Raw genomic sequence first — 20,075 nt, forward strand, 5'->3', positions numbered from 1 at the left:
TATGTCTTATGCCCAGGGACTGCCGTAAATGAGCATGGAAAGTGTCGTTCAGCAGCCAGAAAGGTAAGATGGCAGCCCCCAGTGGCTGCATTAATACAGTAAAAAAAAAAATACCATACACACCACTGAGTCAAGCTTAGGGGACAATATCTTTTTATACTATTTTCTTTTTTACATTAAATTATGAAAAAACACGGCACCTTCCCTTTAAGTTGCTTCTCTTACTGCTTTAACACTAACTGACCAGCTTTGCTCCGGTCGGTGGGGTATACACTACTGAGGAGGGGCTAACGTTTTTTATTGCATAGTGTCATCCTCCTAGTGGCAGCAGCACCCACCCATGGTTTCCTGTGTCCCCCAATGAAGTCTTCGAGAACCCAAAATCTTCTTTGTGTCCATATAGTGTATAGTGGTCCTCTGACTGGTTTAGGATGTGACCATGAAATAACTCTATCGAATTAATACCTTGGCCTGAGAGGAGGAGGGACGTGTCTTTCTACTTTATAGCAGTCAACATGGTGGCAATGGAGAATGGTTGCTAGGTGTACTGTACCTAGCAACTGCACCTTCTCACTGACACTGTGGTTGTTAGGCACCATGTCCTTAGCAACCAGTCTCTCTCCTAAAAAAAACAAAAACTCAAGACCTGAATTATCCCCGAGATTAAGGGAAAGGCCACTGAGACTTTATATAGGGCTTTTTTTTTATAACTTTTATATTTTCGTTCATCCCTGCAGCAGGAAAAAACGAATCTGGTCACAAACATCTGACCAACGCGCGTCGGAGGAGCCGGCACCTTCATGTTAATAAGGATCTCTCATAGCGCCGGGTTCTGTGGCGTCATTAAATTCATCGAGAATGCCCATGTTTTTAGCTGTTTATTATTTTAGTTTTTATTTTTTTCTTCCAGGTTGGATTTGACATGAGCAGGATCGCAGCGGAGAGGTGTTACCAGAAAGCTGGTGTGAAGCCGACCGATGTGGATGTGATCGAGCTTCATGACTGCTTCTCGGCTAACGAGCTCATTACATACGAGGCGCTCGGCCTCTGCCCCATAGGTAATCCAATGTCGCTAAGGATTACTTGTTTTTGTTGTCTAATGACTGAATATAAAGGGGTTGCTCACTTTTGAGGGCCATTTATTTAATTGAATATTTTCAAGTGGGTACCATTAAAAAAAAATAAATAAATAAATTTTCCAGCATATTCATCCTTGATGTGATCATAAACCAGCTGAGAGGAGCTTGGAGAGATATAAGAGTTAGGCCGGGATCACACATGCAAGAAAAATGGCCGAGTCTCGCATGTTAATACCCGGCACTCGGGAGCGGAGCGTGCGGCCGCATAGTAATACATGCAGCTGAACGCTTCGCTCCAGAGTGCCGGCGGCAGTGTCGGGTATTAATATACGAGACGGCCATGTTTCTCGCATGTGTGATCCCGTCCTTACAAACTTTATCTTTAAGACTGTTGGAACGAGCTCACTGATGGACTCTCATTTAACTCCTTCTGCAGCCCGCAATAGACAGTGCAGTACGATGACTATAGAAGGCAAACTGTGCAAAAGTTGTAATGAAATTAAATTGCTAAAATGTTTTTTAGCCCCAAATACACACATTTAAGCAAGTAAGAAAACTGTCCCTAGAGGTGGACAATTCCTTTATCAACATGTTGGGGATCTTTTTGGTCCGTTTCGGTTGTGGCACCTATAGTCAGACCAGGACTTATAACTGTCAGGTGCAAAAAATAAACGTGCCCTTCTGCCACATTTTTGACCTGACCTGAGGTGAGTGTCACCACTGACCTGTTTTTTTTATTCTTTTATTTCTTGAATTTCCTCTTGCAGGTAAAGCAGGAGAATTGATTGACAGAGGAGATAATACGTACGGAGGACGCTGGGTCATCAATCCGAGTGGAGGTCTGATCTCCAAGGGGCATCCGCTGGGAGCAACAGGTCAGCATTGCATAAAATTGTTGTAATCGGTGAATCCCAAGTGCAGATTTTACAGAATCCCAACATCTGTTTGAAGCTGGTTTATTTTATTTTATTTTTTTATTTATTTCTTTAGTCGTTTCTGCAGGTTATCCACTGATAATCGTGGCTTCTTAGGCGTTCATAGACTCTGCAAATAAATTGCTAAACTCTTGCCTATTGTCATTGGCCGCTTGGTTTTACAGAAATCTTATAGCCATTTACAATAGGCCATTAATATCTGATGACGCATACCGCTACATTAGGAAGACTCTTCTCGGCAGATTCATGTGCGTGTTTTTCTATTCTGCCCGATATGATGTTGTGATCGATCGTACCAACGATGAGCGATTTCCTTACTTTATGTTGACCGCGTTCTCATTGTCGGCTTCTCAGCTTGTGTTGCTTTAGATCTGATCTATTTTTGTGAAGAAGCTCTGAACTCTGCAAACGTGAACAATTCCTATTCAGTTAAACAAATTGTTATTGAAGAGGATTTGGGTTTTTTTCTGGATATTCTGGTTTTGTGTTGGCAGACTTACTTCAAAAACACTTAAAAGACTCTTCTGATTACCTGAAATATGACGTCCTTTACTACCTGCATCATGTTTTGAAGCAGATGATGTTCCAGGAAAACGCATGATTGTTTTCTCTAAACCATCGTAGGTGTCCGTGTGTTTGTCCAGGTCGATTCTGCCTGGAAGAGATGTCATGTCTCCTAACACTGTTTTTTTCCTTCAGGTTTTAGATGTGAATTTTTTGCAAGGTATGGATTACCTGCAACTTTTATAGTCACAGCTGAGGTTGCAAAACTTAAATGGTCCGCTGTGTCTCTAGACAGAGAGAATGCCGAGGTGGACGCACATCTCCACAGCTCGAGCTACAGTCACACATCCGTTTCCATTTTCACATCCATGTAAAACTGACTGTTTCTCTGTCGTGCATCATCTGTTTTTCCTCAATTTTTGCATGTTTTTTTCCTCATCCTTTTTTGAAAACTGAAGTAGTCTGTTCACTTTTTTTTTTTTTTTTTTTTAATTAACCCATTTCCCCGGATCATTTAAAATCAGCTGACTCCTCAGCCTCCAATGTGCCTACAAGGTTCCTGAGATTGGTTTAGGAGACCTACAGTCTCTATACATTGTGGCCTGTACTCTGACTGCGACACATGGATATGTGAAACCGGCCTCAGGCATGTTACATACAGGTGACCATCATAATCCAAGTGCAGATCACCACGTGCGGACCGGCCGGGGGTCTCCTGATATTTCTACGAGGCAATTGGGTCCATCCAGACTTCTGGGTCCTATTGACCAACCCTCGCTCATACAACAGCTGCTTCTTTGGGGAAGACTTTAAGGGTCTGTGCACACTTACTGGATACACGGCAGATTCTCCATCCTCCTTGCCCTTGCGGAGAATCAGAATTGGGTCTCATTCAGATGTCCATTCTTGTTCGAAAAAAAAAAAAAGTGGTGCAAGTGTCATTAGTGTTTGGTCCACGTGTCAGAACAGATTGAGCCGGGGTTCGCTTTCAGTTTGCAGCGTGTCCATTTATGCAGTGGATATTCACTGCGGATCCCCCCTTTGCTGAAAATGTTAGGGGTTTTGCAATTTGCACTGCAATGAAATCTGCACCAAGAAACATGTACAACTTGGTCACGGACGCTTCCTTTGCTCTGGATCTTCACATAGTGCATGCGGGCGAGCTGGACTCTTATCTTTCAGTGATTTTTGCCCAACAACCTTTCACCCTTTTATGTGCAGAGCTATGGTATAATTATGGGATATGTAAACCACAGCGTCTACCCACAGTACATGGGATGTGCAGACCTTGTACCACGACACTAGATATACCTGATGTAGGTTAAAAGCCAAAGCCGAGGTGGAAGGAATCGGGGCCGGGACCAGCACTTATCTGCCTGTTTATATGACCTTCTGGAATTTGTGCCTTCTTATCTCTGTGCTTGATAGAGATAACGAGATATTACACTGTGCGTATGAACTTCACTCTCATGTAGCTGGGTCACCTCTGACATTCATCAGATACACGGATGAGAAGACTTTTTGCTAAAGATATAAAAAAAAGAAAGGCAGGAATAGTCTGGCACCGGACAACTGCCAGAGATCTGCCGAACCCGATGATAGATGAGAAGTCTTTAGTATATCTGACCCTTTATGCAGAGAGGCCGTCTCTTCACATGTGACTCTCATTTGTGTCCTTGGTAAGGCCGGTTTGACACATCCGACTTTCACGGTCCATACATGGTCCGAACTGACAGGGGTCTCTTGACCTGAACAACGACCGTTTGTGGTCATATACGAGACCTTTGAGTCCGGGTCAAGACACCTATGGTCGATCCGACCACCGTGGTCTGTATTTGGATTGTGAAAGCTGCACACATTCAAAGTTTATTAATACAGACCATACCTTCCCATTACTCTCAAAGTCAGTAGTGCGTCTGAACACCAGAAGAGGTGCAGATGTTTCCATAAGGGAGTCTCCAGAAGGTTTTGCTGTGTGTTTTTTTGTTTTTTTTTTTAATATGGTTAAGATTATTTTTTTTTTTTTATTTAGGACTTGTATATACACCAATAAAGGCATAAAACACAATGTACGGTATCTGTTCTAAAACATGCAATATAGATGATACTTGGGGATATGGGTATTTTGCACAGCTATAAACGTGAAATGGAGGAGTCTCAAAAAACACAAGAAATTTAGAGCAGGCAGCGATGGTTTTGGCTCTTGGTCCACGTGAAAAAACATAATCCGAACTGCCCTGTTCAATAACATTGGTCCCCAAAGCACATGGCCATGTAATGCCTGTCTGGATGAGCCCCGTCCATGTAAATGCAGCCTCCGGCCAGCTCCACGCAGCCCGTGCAACATGGACAATACTTGTGAATGCACCCTAGTGTGAGATCAGCTGGCACGGGTGTCATGCAGGAAAAAAATAACTTTTGTACTTTTTGCATGGTGGAACCAGCTTTGATAGTGCGTTTTTTGACCACATTAGCAAAAAATGAAGCCTCTCCGGTAATGACCTCGGTAAACAGCAAAAAAGGAAATGTCAAAGACAAAAAAAAAAATTGCAGTAAACCCCTTTTTTTTTTTTTTTTTTTTTTTTTTTTTTTTTTTTTTTTTTTTTTTTTAACCGACTCGTGTCTGTCACATCCCCACTGTCTGGCTCAAAACGAAGTTCCCACACCGTAGATTTTGTTCAACAATCGTGGCCATCGGTGTTACTGATGCGATTTATTGTGTCTTTTTTTTTTTTTTTTTCCTACCAATTCATTTTGATCTCTATAGCGTGGGGGTGGGAGGGTGATGGCAAGAATGGACACGTTGTGTAAATATAAAAAAATAATTGAAAACCATCATTGCAATTTATTCTTTCACATGGTCTGTGTGGTAGGGAATGAGGCTGAGTTGCTGTGCTTGCTGGTCAGTGAGGGGTTAAGTGGCTGAGTTGCAGTTCTGCACCTCAGCAGGTAGAGGGCGCACTAGAGCCGGAAGCTCAGCTCCTCTCTACCTCTTGTGTATCCGCAGGCCTGGCTCAGTGTGCAGAGCTCTGCTGGCAGCTCAGACATCAGGCCGGGAAGAGACAGGTACCAGGAGCCAAGCTCGCCCTGCAGCACAACATTGGACTTGGGGGAGCCGTTGTGGTTACTTTGTACAAGATGGGATTTCCAGATGCAGCAGCGCGGTAAGAGATCTTCACTACAGGCGTGTGTGTGTGCAACAATGTAACTGTTGTGTAATATTGTGAATTCTTTTGTAATGTAACCCTTATGTGATATTCTGTTTTCCTGTGTAACCTCAGCTGTATAGTGAATATATACGTTATTGCAATGCGTGTTCTGTGCAGATCGTGCCCTGTACACAGTGCCTGTAAGGTCAATGATACCGGCAGGGAGGGGAGACAATAACCCTGACAAAGTGTTGCATTCTGGGAAATTGCTTTATCATGTCGTTTAATATAGGATATCTATAGTAATATGGCCGTTTCCTAACACAAACCTTCATATCACGTGAAGTTCTTCTATCTACAGCTCCCATACATAAAGTAATAGTCGGCCGTCCTGCAGTTTATCCTCTCTCCATTTTCAATACCCGCATGCTATTGATCACTGTTATCACATGTTTCAGCCGCCTGCAGTATTCTTTACTGAGCTTGCAATAAGTGACTATACACGCATGGTCTAGGCCATTTTCTCATTGGAAAGTGTCATGACGGTGGCATTTCCACCAACCTTTTCTTTTTTTTTTTTTTTTTCTTTTTTAGATCAGCAGGTCTTGAAAAATGGCAATCCAGCCTAATATAATAATAATAATATTATTATTATTATTATTATTATTATTATTATTATTATTATTATTATTATTTATATATATATTTATTTATTATTATTTTATTTTTTTTATTTTTTTATCACTAAAGTTTAAAAGAACTAAAAAAATAAACACTGTGGGCTGGGGGAAATATGTAATATATTGCTTTTTTTTCATTTTATCCCACTTGGATTTTCTACCTTCTTGTATTTGCGCACATTAAATGGTTAAGTCATTCCAAGCTATAACTCGTCCCTCACCAAAAAAAATTTTTAAAAAAAACCTCCTTTGTATGGCAATGTTGAAATAAAAATAAAAAACCCAAACTCCCACAATGGGAAGGAGTTAAGAGCGCAGTCGGTCGCTGACTTCAGCTGTCAGTGCCGGCAGTCGGGGACTATTGGGTAACCATGAACTTTAGCATCCAAAGCTCCTTGTTCTGCCTGCGAATCTCTAAGGGGCACAGAAATGGGACTTTCTTAATGACTGTAACATTTTTTTTCAAAAAAACATAAGTTTCCTATTAAAGGGTTTTCTGCTTTAACATCTTATCTGCCCGTAGACGTGAAATGATAATGAAATCCATGTTACTCGCACTCCTCAGGTCCAGCAATACCTCGTCGATGCCGCCACCAGTCTGTGTTTACTGGCTGCTGACATAACCTCACCGCTGCAGCTAATCACTGGGTTCAGCAGTCTTGTGCCATCTACGTCACCATCCCTGCTAAGACCAGTGATTGTCTGCAGAGGTCATGTGCACTGTAGTCACCGCAGCAGCATGTCAACAACGACCAGCTGCGGGTACGGAGAGGCATCACTGGACCTGTGGAGGGTGAGTAAACCAGATTTGATTTTAGCCTCCCTTCCCAATGTTCGTGCACACTCAGTTTGTCTGAGCATGCATATGTTTTGAATGGGAAGAGATAAGTATGCAACCCTGAGAAGTAAAGGACAGCAAGTTGAAGTGCAGCACGTCCGGTCCCTTTCTCATGGAGGAGAGTAACCTGTAAAATCTGCTCAACCAATAAACTGCGCCGATTCACAGTAAAAATGTCCGTAGTTTTGCCGCTGGTTACGGTGGGGTATAAGCTGTGTACTATTGTGATATAGCCCTGCCTGTAATAGAATCCTGGAATGTTAGAGTTGGTAGGGACCTCCTGGGCCATCTGGTCCAACCCCCTGCTCAATGCAGGATTCAATAACCAAGACAGATGTCTGTCCAGCCTCTGGTTGAAGACTTCCATTGAAGGAGAACTCACCACCTCTCGTGACTGTTCCACTCATTTATCACCGTCACTGTTAAAAAGTTTTTTCTAATATCTAATCTGTGTCTCCTCCCATTCAGTTTCATCCCATTGCTTCTAGTCTTTCCTTGTGCAAATGAGCATAAAGTTGATCCTTCTACAGTGTGACAGCCCTTGAGATATTTGTAGACAGCTATTAAGTCTCCTCTCAGTCATATTGTTTGCAAGCTAAACATTCCCAGATCCTGTAACCGTTTCTCATATGACATTGTTTGCAGACCGGTCACCATTCTGGTCGCTCTTCTCTGAAATTCCTCCAGTTTGTTGATGTCTTTTTTAAAATGTGGTGCCCAAAACTGGTCACAGTATTCCAGATGAGGTCTGACCAAAGAAGTAGAGGTGGATACTGACTTCACGTGATCTAGACTGTATGCTTCTGTTAATACATCCCAGAATTGCATTTGCCTTTTTTGCTGCTGCATTACACTGTTAGCTCATGTTCAGTCTGTGATCTATTAGTATACCCAAGTCTTTTTCACATGTGCTGTTGCTTAGCCCTATTCCTCCCATTCTGTATATTCTTTTTTCATTTTTATTGCCCAGATGTAGTACTTTGCATTTTTTCCCTGTTAAAAACCATTCTGTTAGTTGCTGCCCACTGCTCCAGTTTATTTAGATCTTTTTGAATCCTCTCTCTTCTCTAGTATTAGCTATCCCTCCTAGCTTTGTGTCAGCAAATTTAAACAGTTTACCCTCAATTCCTTCATCTAAATCGTTGATAAAGATGTTGAACAATACAGGGCCCAGGACAGAGTCCTGTGGTACCCCACTTGAGACATTCTTCCAACTGGATGTGCAGCCATTTACGACCACTCTTTGGGTCTGATCACTAAGTCAGTTATGAATCCACCTTAGAGTTGCCTTGTCCATTCCATACTTAGTCTTTTTTTCCATAAGGATGGTGTGAGATACTTTGTTAAATGCTTTGCTGAAGTCAAGATATACTATATCTACAGCATTTCTCTGATCCACCCAGTCAGTGATTCTATCATAGAAGAAAATTAAGTTAGTCTGACATGATTTATTAGTTACAAACCCATGCTGACTCTGGTTAATGACTTCATACTTATCCAGGTACTGACATACATGTTGTTTAATACTTTGTTCAAAGATCTTTCCTGGTATTGAAGTCAGACTCACCGGCCTATAGTTGCCTGGGTCCACCTTCTTCCCCTTTTTTGAAGATAGGAACAGCATTTGCTCTTCTCCAGTCTTCTTGGACTTCTCCTGATCTCCAAGAATTTTCAAAGACTATGGAGAATAGTTCAAAAATTTCTTCTGCTATCTCCTTCAGTACTCTGGGGTGTAATTCATCTGGACCTGGAGACTTGAATTAATTTGTTCGCTAAGTGTTTCCTCACTATTTTTCTGTTTATAGATATCCTGGATTCTTCTATTCCCTTAATAGGACAGTGAATAACAGTTGATGTTACATTTCCTTTCTGAGAGAAAACAGATGCAAAATGGGAATTTAAAAGTTCGGCCTTCTCAACATCCTGTCTTACCATTTCATCATTTTTATCCTGTAAAAATCCTATAGCATCTTTTGACTTTTATTTTTACATATCCCCTAAATCTTTTTTTATTGCTTTTGACTTCTCTTGCAATACTATCTGTCTCTTCAGTTCTTCCCGCATTCAACTGTATCCAACCAGTGCCGAGGACGGATTTAAAGCCCAGTATGTATTCAAAGAAATTGAGAAGAAATTGGCAGAGGTCAGTAACTTACTATTGTGGTTTTTGTTAGTTTGTCATTCTTGAAATATGATTATGTAAAAAAAAAAAAAAGTTTCCTAACTTTTAGATGGTTTCCTAATGTACTCTGACAAGGTGTTATCTGAGCATGCTCGGGTGCTAACAGAGCGTCTTCGGCATGCTCGAATAATGTGCTTGAGTCCCCGCGGCAGCATGTCTCGCGGCTGTTCGATAGTCACAACACACGTACAGGGATTGCCTAACGGCCGCGAGACACGCAGCCGCGGGGACTCGAACATATTATTCGAGCATGCCGAAGACACTCGGTTAGCACCCGATCCCACCTCGATAACACCTTATCCCAGCACGTTCACTCATCACTATTCCCCGCTTATGCCCGCGTAAAGTCTTAATGCACGGCTGCCCCTCTTCCCTATCCAGCCACTGCTGTAATTTGTAAAATACTTACCGGCCTCCACCTTCTGCTGTTCCCGGCACCGCTCCGGTCCTGCTCCGCCATCTTAAAATTGCAGCTCCTGACTGTCGGCTACTAACTGTCACAAATTCTCAATGTAAGTCTATAAGAACCTCGTTGAGTCGAGACCTCTGGAACGATCCATCGGGCCGCTACTAGCAGGAAATTACCCGAGCAGCACCGAGGACAGAAGAAGACGGCAGCTGATAACTAAATCGCTAAAAAAAAAAAAAAGCCGGAATAGTGCTTTAAAGGAGACTTGTCAACGCCAAAAATATGTAAATTTTATTTTTGATTCTTTTTTTTTTTTTACACGGTGTAAATGTCGCTGTTCTTCAGAATTCAGCGTTGCGTTTCTTTTTCTCCCTGAGATACGTACGGCATTTACTCCAGGTAATAAAATAATCTAGATATTACTGGCAAGTGACAGGTCCTGTTGAAAGGGGCTGTTCACTACTAGGACAACCCCTTCTTAAACTATAATGTTCTCCCCCAATAAAATAATAAAGACCGTGGCTGGAGCAGAGCCGGTCCAGGAGGTGAGTATAGGCTTTATTATTTTATTGGTACCGAACATTTAGTTTAAGAAGGGATTGTCCTAGTAGTGGACAACCCCTTTAAGGAAACTGGGGCAAGTGAAAAGCACTGTTCCTCAACAGCGCCACCACAGGTGAAATAAAGTAGTGCACAGAGGCTAGCCCACACCTCTTCACGCTCTTATGTCAACAATTCCGCCGATTGGACCAAATATCATTTTTCTAATCAGTGAAGCCGCCCTCTGATAACAGGGCCCAGCGACCTGGAATAACTCATAAATTCTACTTTATGGAGGCATGCTAGTGTATGGCAGGGGAAATGTAAAATGAAGTAGATCTGCAAGAATAAAGGAGAAAAAAAACAATCAAATATTTCTAATTTTTCCTTTTTTTTTTTTTTCTTCCTTGCAGTTGAATTACTCCGTAATTTATGACACTTGTTACTCTTCATCTTGCAGGAAGGGGAGCAGTTTGTTAAGAAGATTGGAGGTGTCTTTTCCTTTAAGGTGAAGGATGGACCTAATGGAAAAGAAGCAACTTGGGTGGTTGATGTGAAGAATGGCAAAGGCTCTGTGTCCTACAACTCAGGTAAGGACCCACACAGTATGGATCTAGAACAGGGTGCCCTCAAAGAAATTTTTTTTTTTTTTTCACCAATTGTATATAAATATGTAACAAAGCAAAAAAAAAAGTCCCATTCCATCAGCTGCTGCATCAGTGCCGGGTATTGATGCGCAAGTTTCTCGCATCACACTCGCAAGTGTGACCCCGGCCTTACAGAAATATTCGCCCCGCGTCACATAACTGTACACAAGATACCTATCTGCCTATAGTATAAAACCATAGGGTCGGTCCATGTGCAGAACTTTGTGTGCATGGGCCCCCGAGTGACCGAAAAGGTCTCTGCAAAATTACCTGTAAATATCATATTCATAAAATCAACATTTTTAAAAATGACCCTTTTTTTCAGATCTGAGTATTTTAAATTTTTATTTAATTTTTTTTTGTTTGGATGGTTTGTGTTGCAGATAAGAAAGCCGACTGTACGATCACAATGGCCGACTCTGATCTGCTAGCTCTGATGACCGGCAAGATCAATCCACAGTCAGTAAGTACGGTAGAATGACTGCAAATTTAGAAATCTGAGCCCCTTTTCGAAAATGGAGTAATCTGCTCTCTTGTATTGCGGGTCGGTGCAGAATTTTATGTTTCCTGTTGCAGAATGCAGGCTACCGTTTATTACCGCGCGCTCTACGTGTGGCGCTGTACACCTCGTATCTGTTCATATATTGACTAGTCGGCCAAGAATTAAAGGGGGAAATTCATCATGAGAGGAATTTCTGAAATCCATGTTACTTCTGACCATGTTGGATAAGTGTAGCGCCATGTTTGAAATATTTGGCGCCTCTTTGATCTAGGAAGAACTATTACATACACTTTTTTTAGGCCACATCCTACGGGAATGATTTTGTGACATTTTGTATAAAAAAATGTTAAACGTTTTTCATAAATGTATTTATTTTACTCACTTCCACAGCGCTTTACAGACATTGTCAGCGCTGTCCCCATTGGGGCTCATGTTCTAAATTCCCTACCAGTATGTATTTGGGAGGAAACCCCCGCAAACACGGGGAGAACGTACAAACTTCTTACAGATGTTGTCCTTGGCTGGATTTGAACCCAAGACCCCAGCGTTGCATAGTAACAGTGCTAACCACTGAGCCACCGTACTGTGCTAACCACTGAGCCACCATGTAATTAATATGTGTAAATCTATGAATATACTGGGTTCCTGCCTCTTCTGACAAGCTTAAAAAAAAAATAAAATAATGGCTTTTAAAATTATTTAAAAATGACACGACTTATGTAAATGTATTCTGGGATTTCACCCTTCGCTTAGCTGTTAACGGGGGAGACACTTTGCAGAAGAAAGAGCAAACGCCAAGGAAATCCCAAATATCAATCATAAAGACTAAGGCTGTATTTACACTACACTGCCCGATTATCGAGAAACGAGCGCTCCTAGAAACTCATCCTGACAATAGAGTAAACAAGCTGTCAATCGTCTGACAAGAGTAAAAACGCTTGTCAGGTGAAATGATTTTTCTGATTGCTTATTCTTGACAGCACATTGATTTGCTTACTAATTATTCCGTGCGCATCGGAAATGGGGTTGGACTGTATAAAAAGGCTATCAAATGACTGCCGATAGGCAAATATCTATACGATTGGTGGTTTTAAGCCGCAGGTGGTGTAACGTAAACTCAGCCTTAGGCTATGGGCCCACGTATCGTTTTATTCCAGACACTAAAAACCGGACTCCTTCCCAGAAATCGCGCATTTTTTTCCCCGCGCGATTTCACCGCGATTTTACCACGATTATGTTCGCGATTTTGCCTCGATTTTCGCGTGCGATATTCAAGCACTTTCCAAGCGATTTGAAGCATCGCTTGGAAAGTGATTGACAGGTTGGTCACACTCGTCAAACACAGGGCTGTGGAGTCGGTAAGCCACAGTTGCGACTCCGACTCCTGGATTTTATCAGGCTCCGACTCCGACTCCGGCTCCGACTCCTTCATAAATGGCCAATTCATAACAACAAATTTACTGTTGTAAAATATTAAACATTGTGCTTATTCAGTTTCTCACCATCATATAAGTAATCAGACCACTTAGAGCAAAAACTACATTTATTAGAATACAATTAGAATATAGCAAATAACTTTTATAAACTTTTCTAAACTGTAAGTAAATATGCAATAAACACTTTTATGCAGTTAATAAGAAGAAATCTATAAATTTGTCCTCAGAAAAAGTATTGCCTCTGTCAGATCCTCCTTCATGGATGCCCTCAAATCTGATCTAATTATTTTGAGAGCAGAGAACAACCTCTCTACACTAACTTGTGTTGGTGGCAAAGCAGTAACCACTCGGGCAACATCTCTGACAATGTCAGGATACAGAGGAATCGCTTGTTGCACTGTTATTTTTGATGAACGGTCAAATTTCTCAATTTCTTTTAGTGCACATGAAAAATTCTGCTGAAATGTACTGGCTGTGTTCCTTGATGGGGATGACTCTTCTTCTATGCGGGAACGCTTTGCACGGTCCTTGTGATCCAAATATTTTTCGAAATTAAATTCTTCATCAGTTGATGATGAGGGTGAAGATGTGGCAGGACGACCAAATTCTTCTTGTTCCTCCTGACTGTTCTGCAACCCTTTCATCTTTACTGCTATTTCAAACAGAGCTTCTTTTCCTTTACTTAGCTGTTGATCATCTAGAAGAATCCGATGCATTGGGTCTACATAAACAGCTGCCAAAAGAATGTTATTTTGTAATAGTAGCTCCTCTCTCCGTTTCATTGATGTAGCAATGCCACTTGCAATTAACCCTCCTCTTTGGGACAGGAGAAACATCAGGTTCTTCCACTCCTTTAAGAAAATACCTGGAGTTAAGTCCTCTGCTTGTAATTTTTTAGTCACTGTAAATGGGTGCTCTAGCAATTTTTCCAGCTCAGTCACCTGATTCCACTGATTTTCATTTAGCGTCAGTTGAGGGTTAGCCATGTCTACAAGAAAGGTTTTCAGTTCAACCAAGCGCTGAATCATTAAGTACTGCCCCATCGTGTGGCTTGATCAATAATTGCCCCTTTTCCAGCACGTCTCTTCAAAATTGAGTCAACTTTAGGGGTTCTGGCAACAGTAGCCAATTTTCTCACCTTGCCAATCAGTGCAGCAGCATGTCCTTCTTGCAGACTGTCTCTTATAGCCAGCTGTAGCGTATGCACAACACAGCGCATGTGATGAATGAAAGAACATATTGACACAGGTTCAACAAGATCATCTAAACTATCATGTTGCTGTTCATCTGAAGCAACTTCAGTTTGCTCCTCAGTTACAATACTGTGTTCCTCTATTTCAAACATTTCTGTGTCTGTGGACCCAGAATGTTCTTCTAGCTGCTGGTCACCATCATTACTCTCATTCATTAGCTTAATAGTACTTATCATATTTGAAGCATTGTCAGTTACGACAGAAAGAACTTGCTCTTTTTTAAGTTCATAGTCTTGCAGAACCTTTTCCACCAAGACCTGGAGAAACTCACTGGTGTGATGAGCTTTGGTGTCTTTTACTGCCAATGTCTTGGTAACTATTTCATTTTTGTCACAAACAAATCGGACATTGATGGCAAAATAGTTCACTCTGTGACGTGTGCAGGCATCCATTTTAAGAAACAGAAAGCGTCCCTTGAGAGTTTTTTTAAGTTCTTCCTTTTGTTTAAAAGCTTCTTCGATTACTAATTTTCTAATACTCTCTCTCTCCAGAGAAACACCAAGCTTGCGGGCCATTTCCCCATTCAGACACATAAAAGCTGGTCGTGAAAATAATGAAATAGGCACACTATCCTTTACAACAAGCTCTATGATCTGTTTTTTAAATGTATCTACTGTCATTGTCACAGTAACTTTGTCACTGACAAAATATCTTACAACTGATGGCTGCAAAGTTCTCTGCTCCTTTGTTTGGCTGGAAGAGCTGGGCACTGGTTCATTGGTTTGGATAAAGTCTTTCTCATCCACTGCTTTCAGTACTTCTGGATGAAAGCGCTGTAAATGTCTCTTTAGATTAGAAGCTCTGGTAGGAGCATTTTTATCTTTGCCTGAATATGCACTCATCTTGGCTTCACAGCATTTGTTTTCGTCTGGATCATTTGTCATACACTGACAGACATAATGTTTTCTATCTTGAGTGATGGTGAAATGTTCAAATACAGCTGATTTAATGTGATGCTTCTTTGACATTCTCAGGTTTTTAATTCTGCATTCACAATCCAAATGACAATTGTTTTTCCTAAAAACAATTGTACAAAATTATTGCCAGGTCGTACAACTGATATAGTGGTCAATAATACTGTTATTATTCCTCATGTACTCACAGTTAACTGATGCAAAGTTTGTTGAAAGGATAATACTTCTTACAGTCTTCCTCTTCCGAGTAGCAGGCAGCTGTGAGATGCTTGGAAGACGCACACCTAGTATGATCTAGTCTAGAGGAGGAGCTTTACTACTAAGAATTTGCAACACATTTTCACTTTCAGTTTCATACATTGTAAGTAGGGGGGTTGGGGCAGCATGAGGTTAACCAAGTATAAGATTAGATAAGGGCAGTGGAGAACAGTGACACTCAAGAAGTAAGAAATGTCTCTATCTCCAGCAGAACTGCTTATCACTGTTGTTCATAGTTTGATAGAACATATATATTTGAGTAACATTTATAAAATTCATATGAAAGTTCAATTATGAAATATTAATACTTTTTTTTTAAAGCTGGAGTCGGTACATTTCTACCGACTCCGACTCCACGACTCCGACTCCACAGCCCTGGTCAAACATAGTGTTTGACAAGTGTGACCAGCTTTTTACTATTGAGGCTGCCTATGCGGCATCAATAGTAAAAGATAGAATGTTAAAATGCTAAAAAAAAATAAAAAATCGGGGTATATTTACCTTCCGGCGTCCCGCGCTGCCGTCCCGGCCTCAGCGTTCCCAGTAATGCCTTGCGAGACCTGTGATAACGTTGGTCTCGTGTTACTATAGCGATCTCGCAAGACCGCTAGAGTCACACGAGACTACGACATCACAGGACCGTGCCGCAAGGCATTACTGGGAACGCTGAGGCCGGGAATGCAGCGCGGGACGCCGGAAGGTAAATATACCCTGATTTTTTTTTTTTTTTTTTTATTCTTTTTTTTTTTTACAGGGGTATGGTACCCAGGGCCTGGAGGACAGTCTCCTCTCCTCCACACCGTGGGTACCAGCCGCACATGAGACGCTTAACTTCCCGCATGGTGGGCATAGCCACATGCGGGAAGTAAGCGATTCTCATGCATTCCTATGGGTGCGGAATCGCGGCAATTCTTTGCGATTCCGCACTAAAGAATGACCATGCTGCGATTTTTTTCCGTGATGCGATTCCGCCGCGGAAAAAAGCGCAGCATTAGCACAGCATGTGCGGAATGCCATAGGAATGCATGGGGGGCGTTCTGTACACGATTTTTAAACGTTTTCGCGCTGATAATCGCGGCAAAAACGCTTAAAAATCGCTACGTGGGCACACAGCCTTAAAGTGGACCCCAACCGGGTACGACTGGTCTGTAGGTGGCACAGATGGGGCTTGGAGAGGAGAGCCGGGGAATGATGCACCATTAGAAGTTGTGAAAAATCCAGCTTGTCGTGAGATAGCAAGTGCTTATAATCCAGAGATGACCTCTATAACTGGTCATACATTTTGCAAAGGATTTTTGGGCTTGAGGTGCAGAAGCGTGGCAACACAATATGGATCTGATGCAGCCGTCTCAGGTGCCATTTTTCAGCAGGCATTTTTTTTTTTTCTTTAAACTCCACTCTTGGTGACACATCTTGCAATTTGCATTGACCTCTACTAATTTAGTTTGTGTCTCTCAGGCTTTCTTCCAGGGCAAGCTGAAAATCACTGGAAATATGGGCCTGGCCATGAAGTTGCAGAGTCTGCAGCTGCAGCCGGTGAAGGCCAAGCTGTGAAGAGATCGTGCGTCCGAACAACGACGGATCTTAACCGTGCAGCAGATGACAACCCTCCGATGCCCAGATACCATCTGCTGACTTTTAAAGGACCATCCACAACTGCTGTTTTTTTTCCTACCCAAGAATAAAAGAATAATATCCCCTTTAATTCCTATGCAGGCATTGTACGGCGTGTATATATTTGTATGAATGTGACCACGGTGAAATGCTGGGACACGTCGGGGACTTTGCTTCTAATGACGTGATCTGATGTCTTCTCAACACTAATGGATTGAAATAACTTCTGGCGCAGATTTATTTTGCAGCCGTAATTGAACTAATCCCTGTGATCTTAGGACCTCAGCCGAGTCTCTGCCGCCCGGTATCTATAGAAAATTCTCTAACTTGTTAATAGTCATAATAACCTTTAATAAAAAAGACCACTAATTTCACAATTTTTGGCTTTGCTTTCTGCTTAAATAAATTTGATGTTCAAAGGCGTCCATTTACAGTACGGGTCGCCTCCTCTCGAGCCTGTCATCTATGACATCATTGAGCTGACTTCTTCAGGACTGCCATATTTTCAAAGACAACTTGGAAAAGACCCTAACAAAACCAAAAAGTGGCCTAGATTGATGGCACTTCCATCAGATAAATTAAACCAATAAACAAAATGAAGTCTTTATGCAAAGTATATAAAATTATATTGTAATCTTTATTAGGACATATACACATATAGTAAAAAAAAAAAAACTTCTGGGGGTGGATACAAATACAAAATATTACTGCACTCACGAAGTGTACTACAAAGTTCATCAAGAATAACGCCATATGTTTACATGATTAACCAATTCATCTGGAGGAATACTTTACAGGATTGTATATAACTGATGTGAATACATTAGAAAAAAGGAATTGTCACAAAGTGCTTTTAGTGCAAATAGATATACTTGCTGCAAATAAATTAAATATAGGTGAAAAAAACCCTTATAATAAGTGTAGTTAGCAGCACAATATCACTAAAGGTGAGCGCACATATTGAAAATAAAAACCTGAAACAATCCAAAATATAAAAAGGAGTGTCTCAAGATGCTAGAAGTGCATAAAGTGCAAAAAAATATATACTTGCTGTAGTTAGACTGAGTATTGGTAAAATACCTTATAATGACATCTCAAAGTGAGAGTGATTAGCATGTCACATGAATTTTAGCAGCACAGTATCACTGAAGGTAAACACACATAGTTGGGGGTAGTAGCCTAATGCAAATAGAGTAAATAGGATTAGTGTACACAACCTGAGGATGCAGCAATGGTTTTTTTGCATGCAGTAATGAAGGTTCTCCTGCAGATGGCGCTGTTAGAGCTGCAGTAACTTCGCGGATAATCTATGTTCCTTGGATTAGATATGTTCTTGTTTTTTGGCCCAAAATCTGCAGATGAAGCACAAATCAGAAATAGCGCCATGTCCGCACACCTCAAGATCTGCTGAATACAGCAAGATGCAACTGTCTAGATAGATGTGAATGCTGCCATCCTCAGGACATTGCTACAGGGGTGAAGTGAAGGAAAGTGAAGTCAATCGTTACTCAGAGAACTGACCATTAACCTCCTGCCATAACGATCACTTTATTATTCATTTGTTTTTGTTTTTCCCATTTGTAGTCAGGAAACTCTTGGACCAATGAGAAAAGTTTATTGAACAGTTTGATATTTTGAGACTTAGTACAGATGTAAATTCTGGAAAAACCTCCTATGACCCAACATAATATACCCCACTACGAAATTCGGGGGTAATCAAGCTCCAATTCAGGATCCGCCTCTCTTGGCTTGAGAAGAAAGCGGCTACAGAGAGTGTTTCTCACTCAGGAGGACCTGCCCTCCATTACACAGTTTATTGGTTTGAATAGGCTCTGTGTAATACTTCATTTTCCCTGTGGAGGCGCTGCAGGGAAACTGAACACTTACTGCCAGGTTTTCCAACAAATGAAAGCTGATCATTGGAGGATATATTGTGATCAGCCTATTGTTAGCAGACTCTTCCAATAAATAGGGATTATCCAATGTGGAATACCTCTTTAAAAGGACCTGTTACTGGGTCAATAGTGTCTTGTTTTTGTTCCTGTTGATTCTGGAAGTATTCCATTAATTTTTATTTTAAATGCCATAAGTTTCCAGAAATATGGGCCTATTTATTTATTTAAGTGTTTTCTGAGGGGGCGTGGCGCACAGGATCCTCAGGGGCGTGTCTTTTGACTGTCGCAGTACTACTCTGTAAGCCACACCCCTTTAGAAAACGCTATACCAATTAGCACTAAATAAAAAGGCCCGTATCTCTGGATCCATATGGCGGATTTAACCCCTTTCTGTCATGTGACGTACTATCCCGTCCATGTGCCCTGGGACTTAATTCCCAGGGACGGGATAGTACGTCACAGCGATCAGCGGCGCCCATGTGGTGAGCGCCGCTGATCGCGGTCGGGTGTCAGCTGATTATCACAGCTGACACCCGGCACAATGTGTCAGGGGCGGTCACGGACCACCCCCGACACGTTAACCACGATCGCGGTGTACTGGGGGTTAAAAGGAAGCATCGGCAGGGAGGGGGCTCCCTCCGTGCTTCCCTGAGCCCCCCACAGCAGCGCAATGTGCAGCGCTGCTGCGGGGGGCTCCATCCCTGCAGGTCCCCGAATCCAAGATGGAGACGGGGGCCTGCAGGGAGCTGGCTTCCTCATGCCTGCAAAGCGCAGGCAAGGAGGAAGCCTTGTGTAGTGCATGTGACAGATTGCTGATCGTGATGTGACAGATCAGCGATCTGTCACAGGACAGTGATGTCCCACCTGGGACAATGTAATAAAGTTAAAAAAAAAAAAAATAAAGTGTAAAAAATAATTTAAAAAATCGCTAAATAAATTAAAAAAAAAAAAAATATTCCCTAATAAATTCATTTTTTTTTAAATAAAAAAAAGAAAACAATAAAAGTACACATATTTGGTATCGCTGTGTCCGTAACGACCCGCCATATAAAACTATCGCATTAGTTAACCCCTTTAGCGAACCCCTTAAAAAATAAAAATAAACGAAGCAAAAAATGATTTATTAACATACCGCCGAACAAAAAGTGCAATAACGCGCGATCAAAAAGACGCATATAAATATCCATGGTACCGCTGAAAACGTCATCTTGTCCTGCAAAAAACGAGCCGCCATACAGCA

The 20,075-nt window shown here is 41.6% G+C and overlaps 1 protein-coding gene across 1 annotated transcript in view; it reads left to right on the top strand.

Annotated features, from left to right (window-relative positions):
- Positions 1–17,317, top strand: part of LOC141076260 (sterol carrier protein 2-like) — a 44,408-nt gene extending 27,091 nt beyond the window's left edge. The window contains exons 10-16 of the mRNA XM_073563634.1: positions 911–1,058; positions 1,847–1,954; positions 5,526–5,682; positions 9,238–9,328; positions 10,777–10,906; positions 11,347–11,426; positions 16,785–17,317. Coding sequence (XP_073419735.1) covers positions 911–1,058; positions 1,847–1,954; positions 5,526–5,682; positions 9,238–9,328; positions 10,777–10,906; positions 11,347–11,426; positions 16,785–16,880 — 810 coding nt within the window. The 3' untranslated portion in view covers positions 16,881–17,317. The remainder of the gene's footprint in view (positions 1–910; positions 1,059–1,846; positions 1,955–5,525; positions 5,683–9,237; positions 9,329–10,776; positions 10,907–11,346; positions 11,427–16,784) is intronic.
- Positions 17,318–20,075: the final 2,758 nt, after the last annotated feature.

This window comes from Dendrobates tinctorius, unplaced genomic scaffold (genome assembly GCF_039654945.1).
Source record: "Dendrobates tinctorius isolate UK_male_01 unplaced genomic scaffold, ASM3965494v1 ptg000396l, whole genome shotgun sequence".
Classification (NCBI taxonomy): domain Eukaryota; kingdom Metazoa; phylum Chordata; class Amphibia; order Anura; family Dendrobatidae; genus Dendrobates; species Dendrobates tinctorius.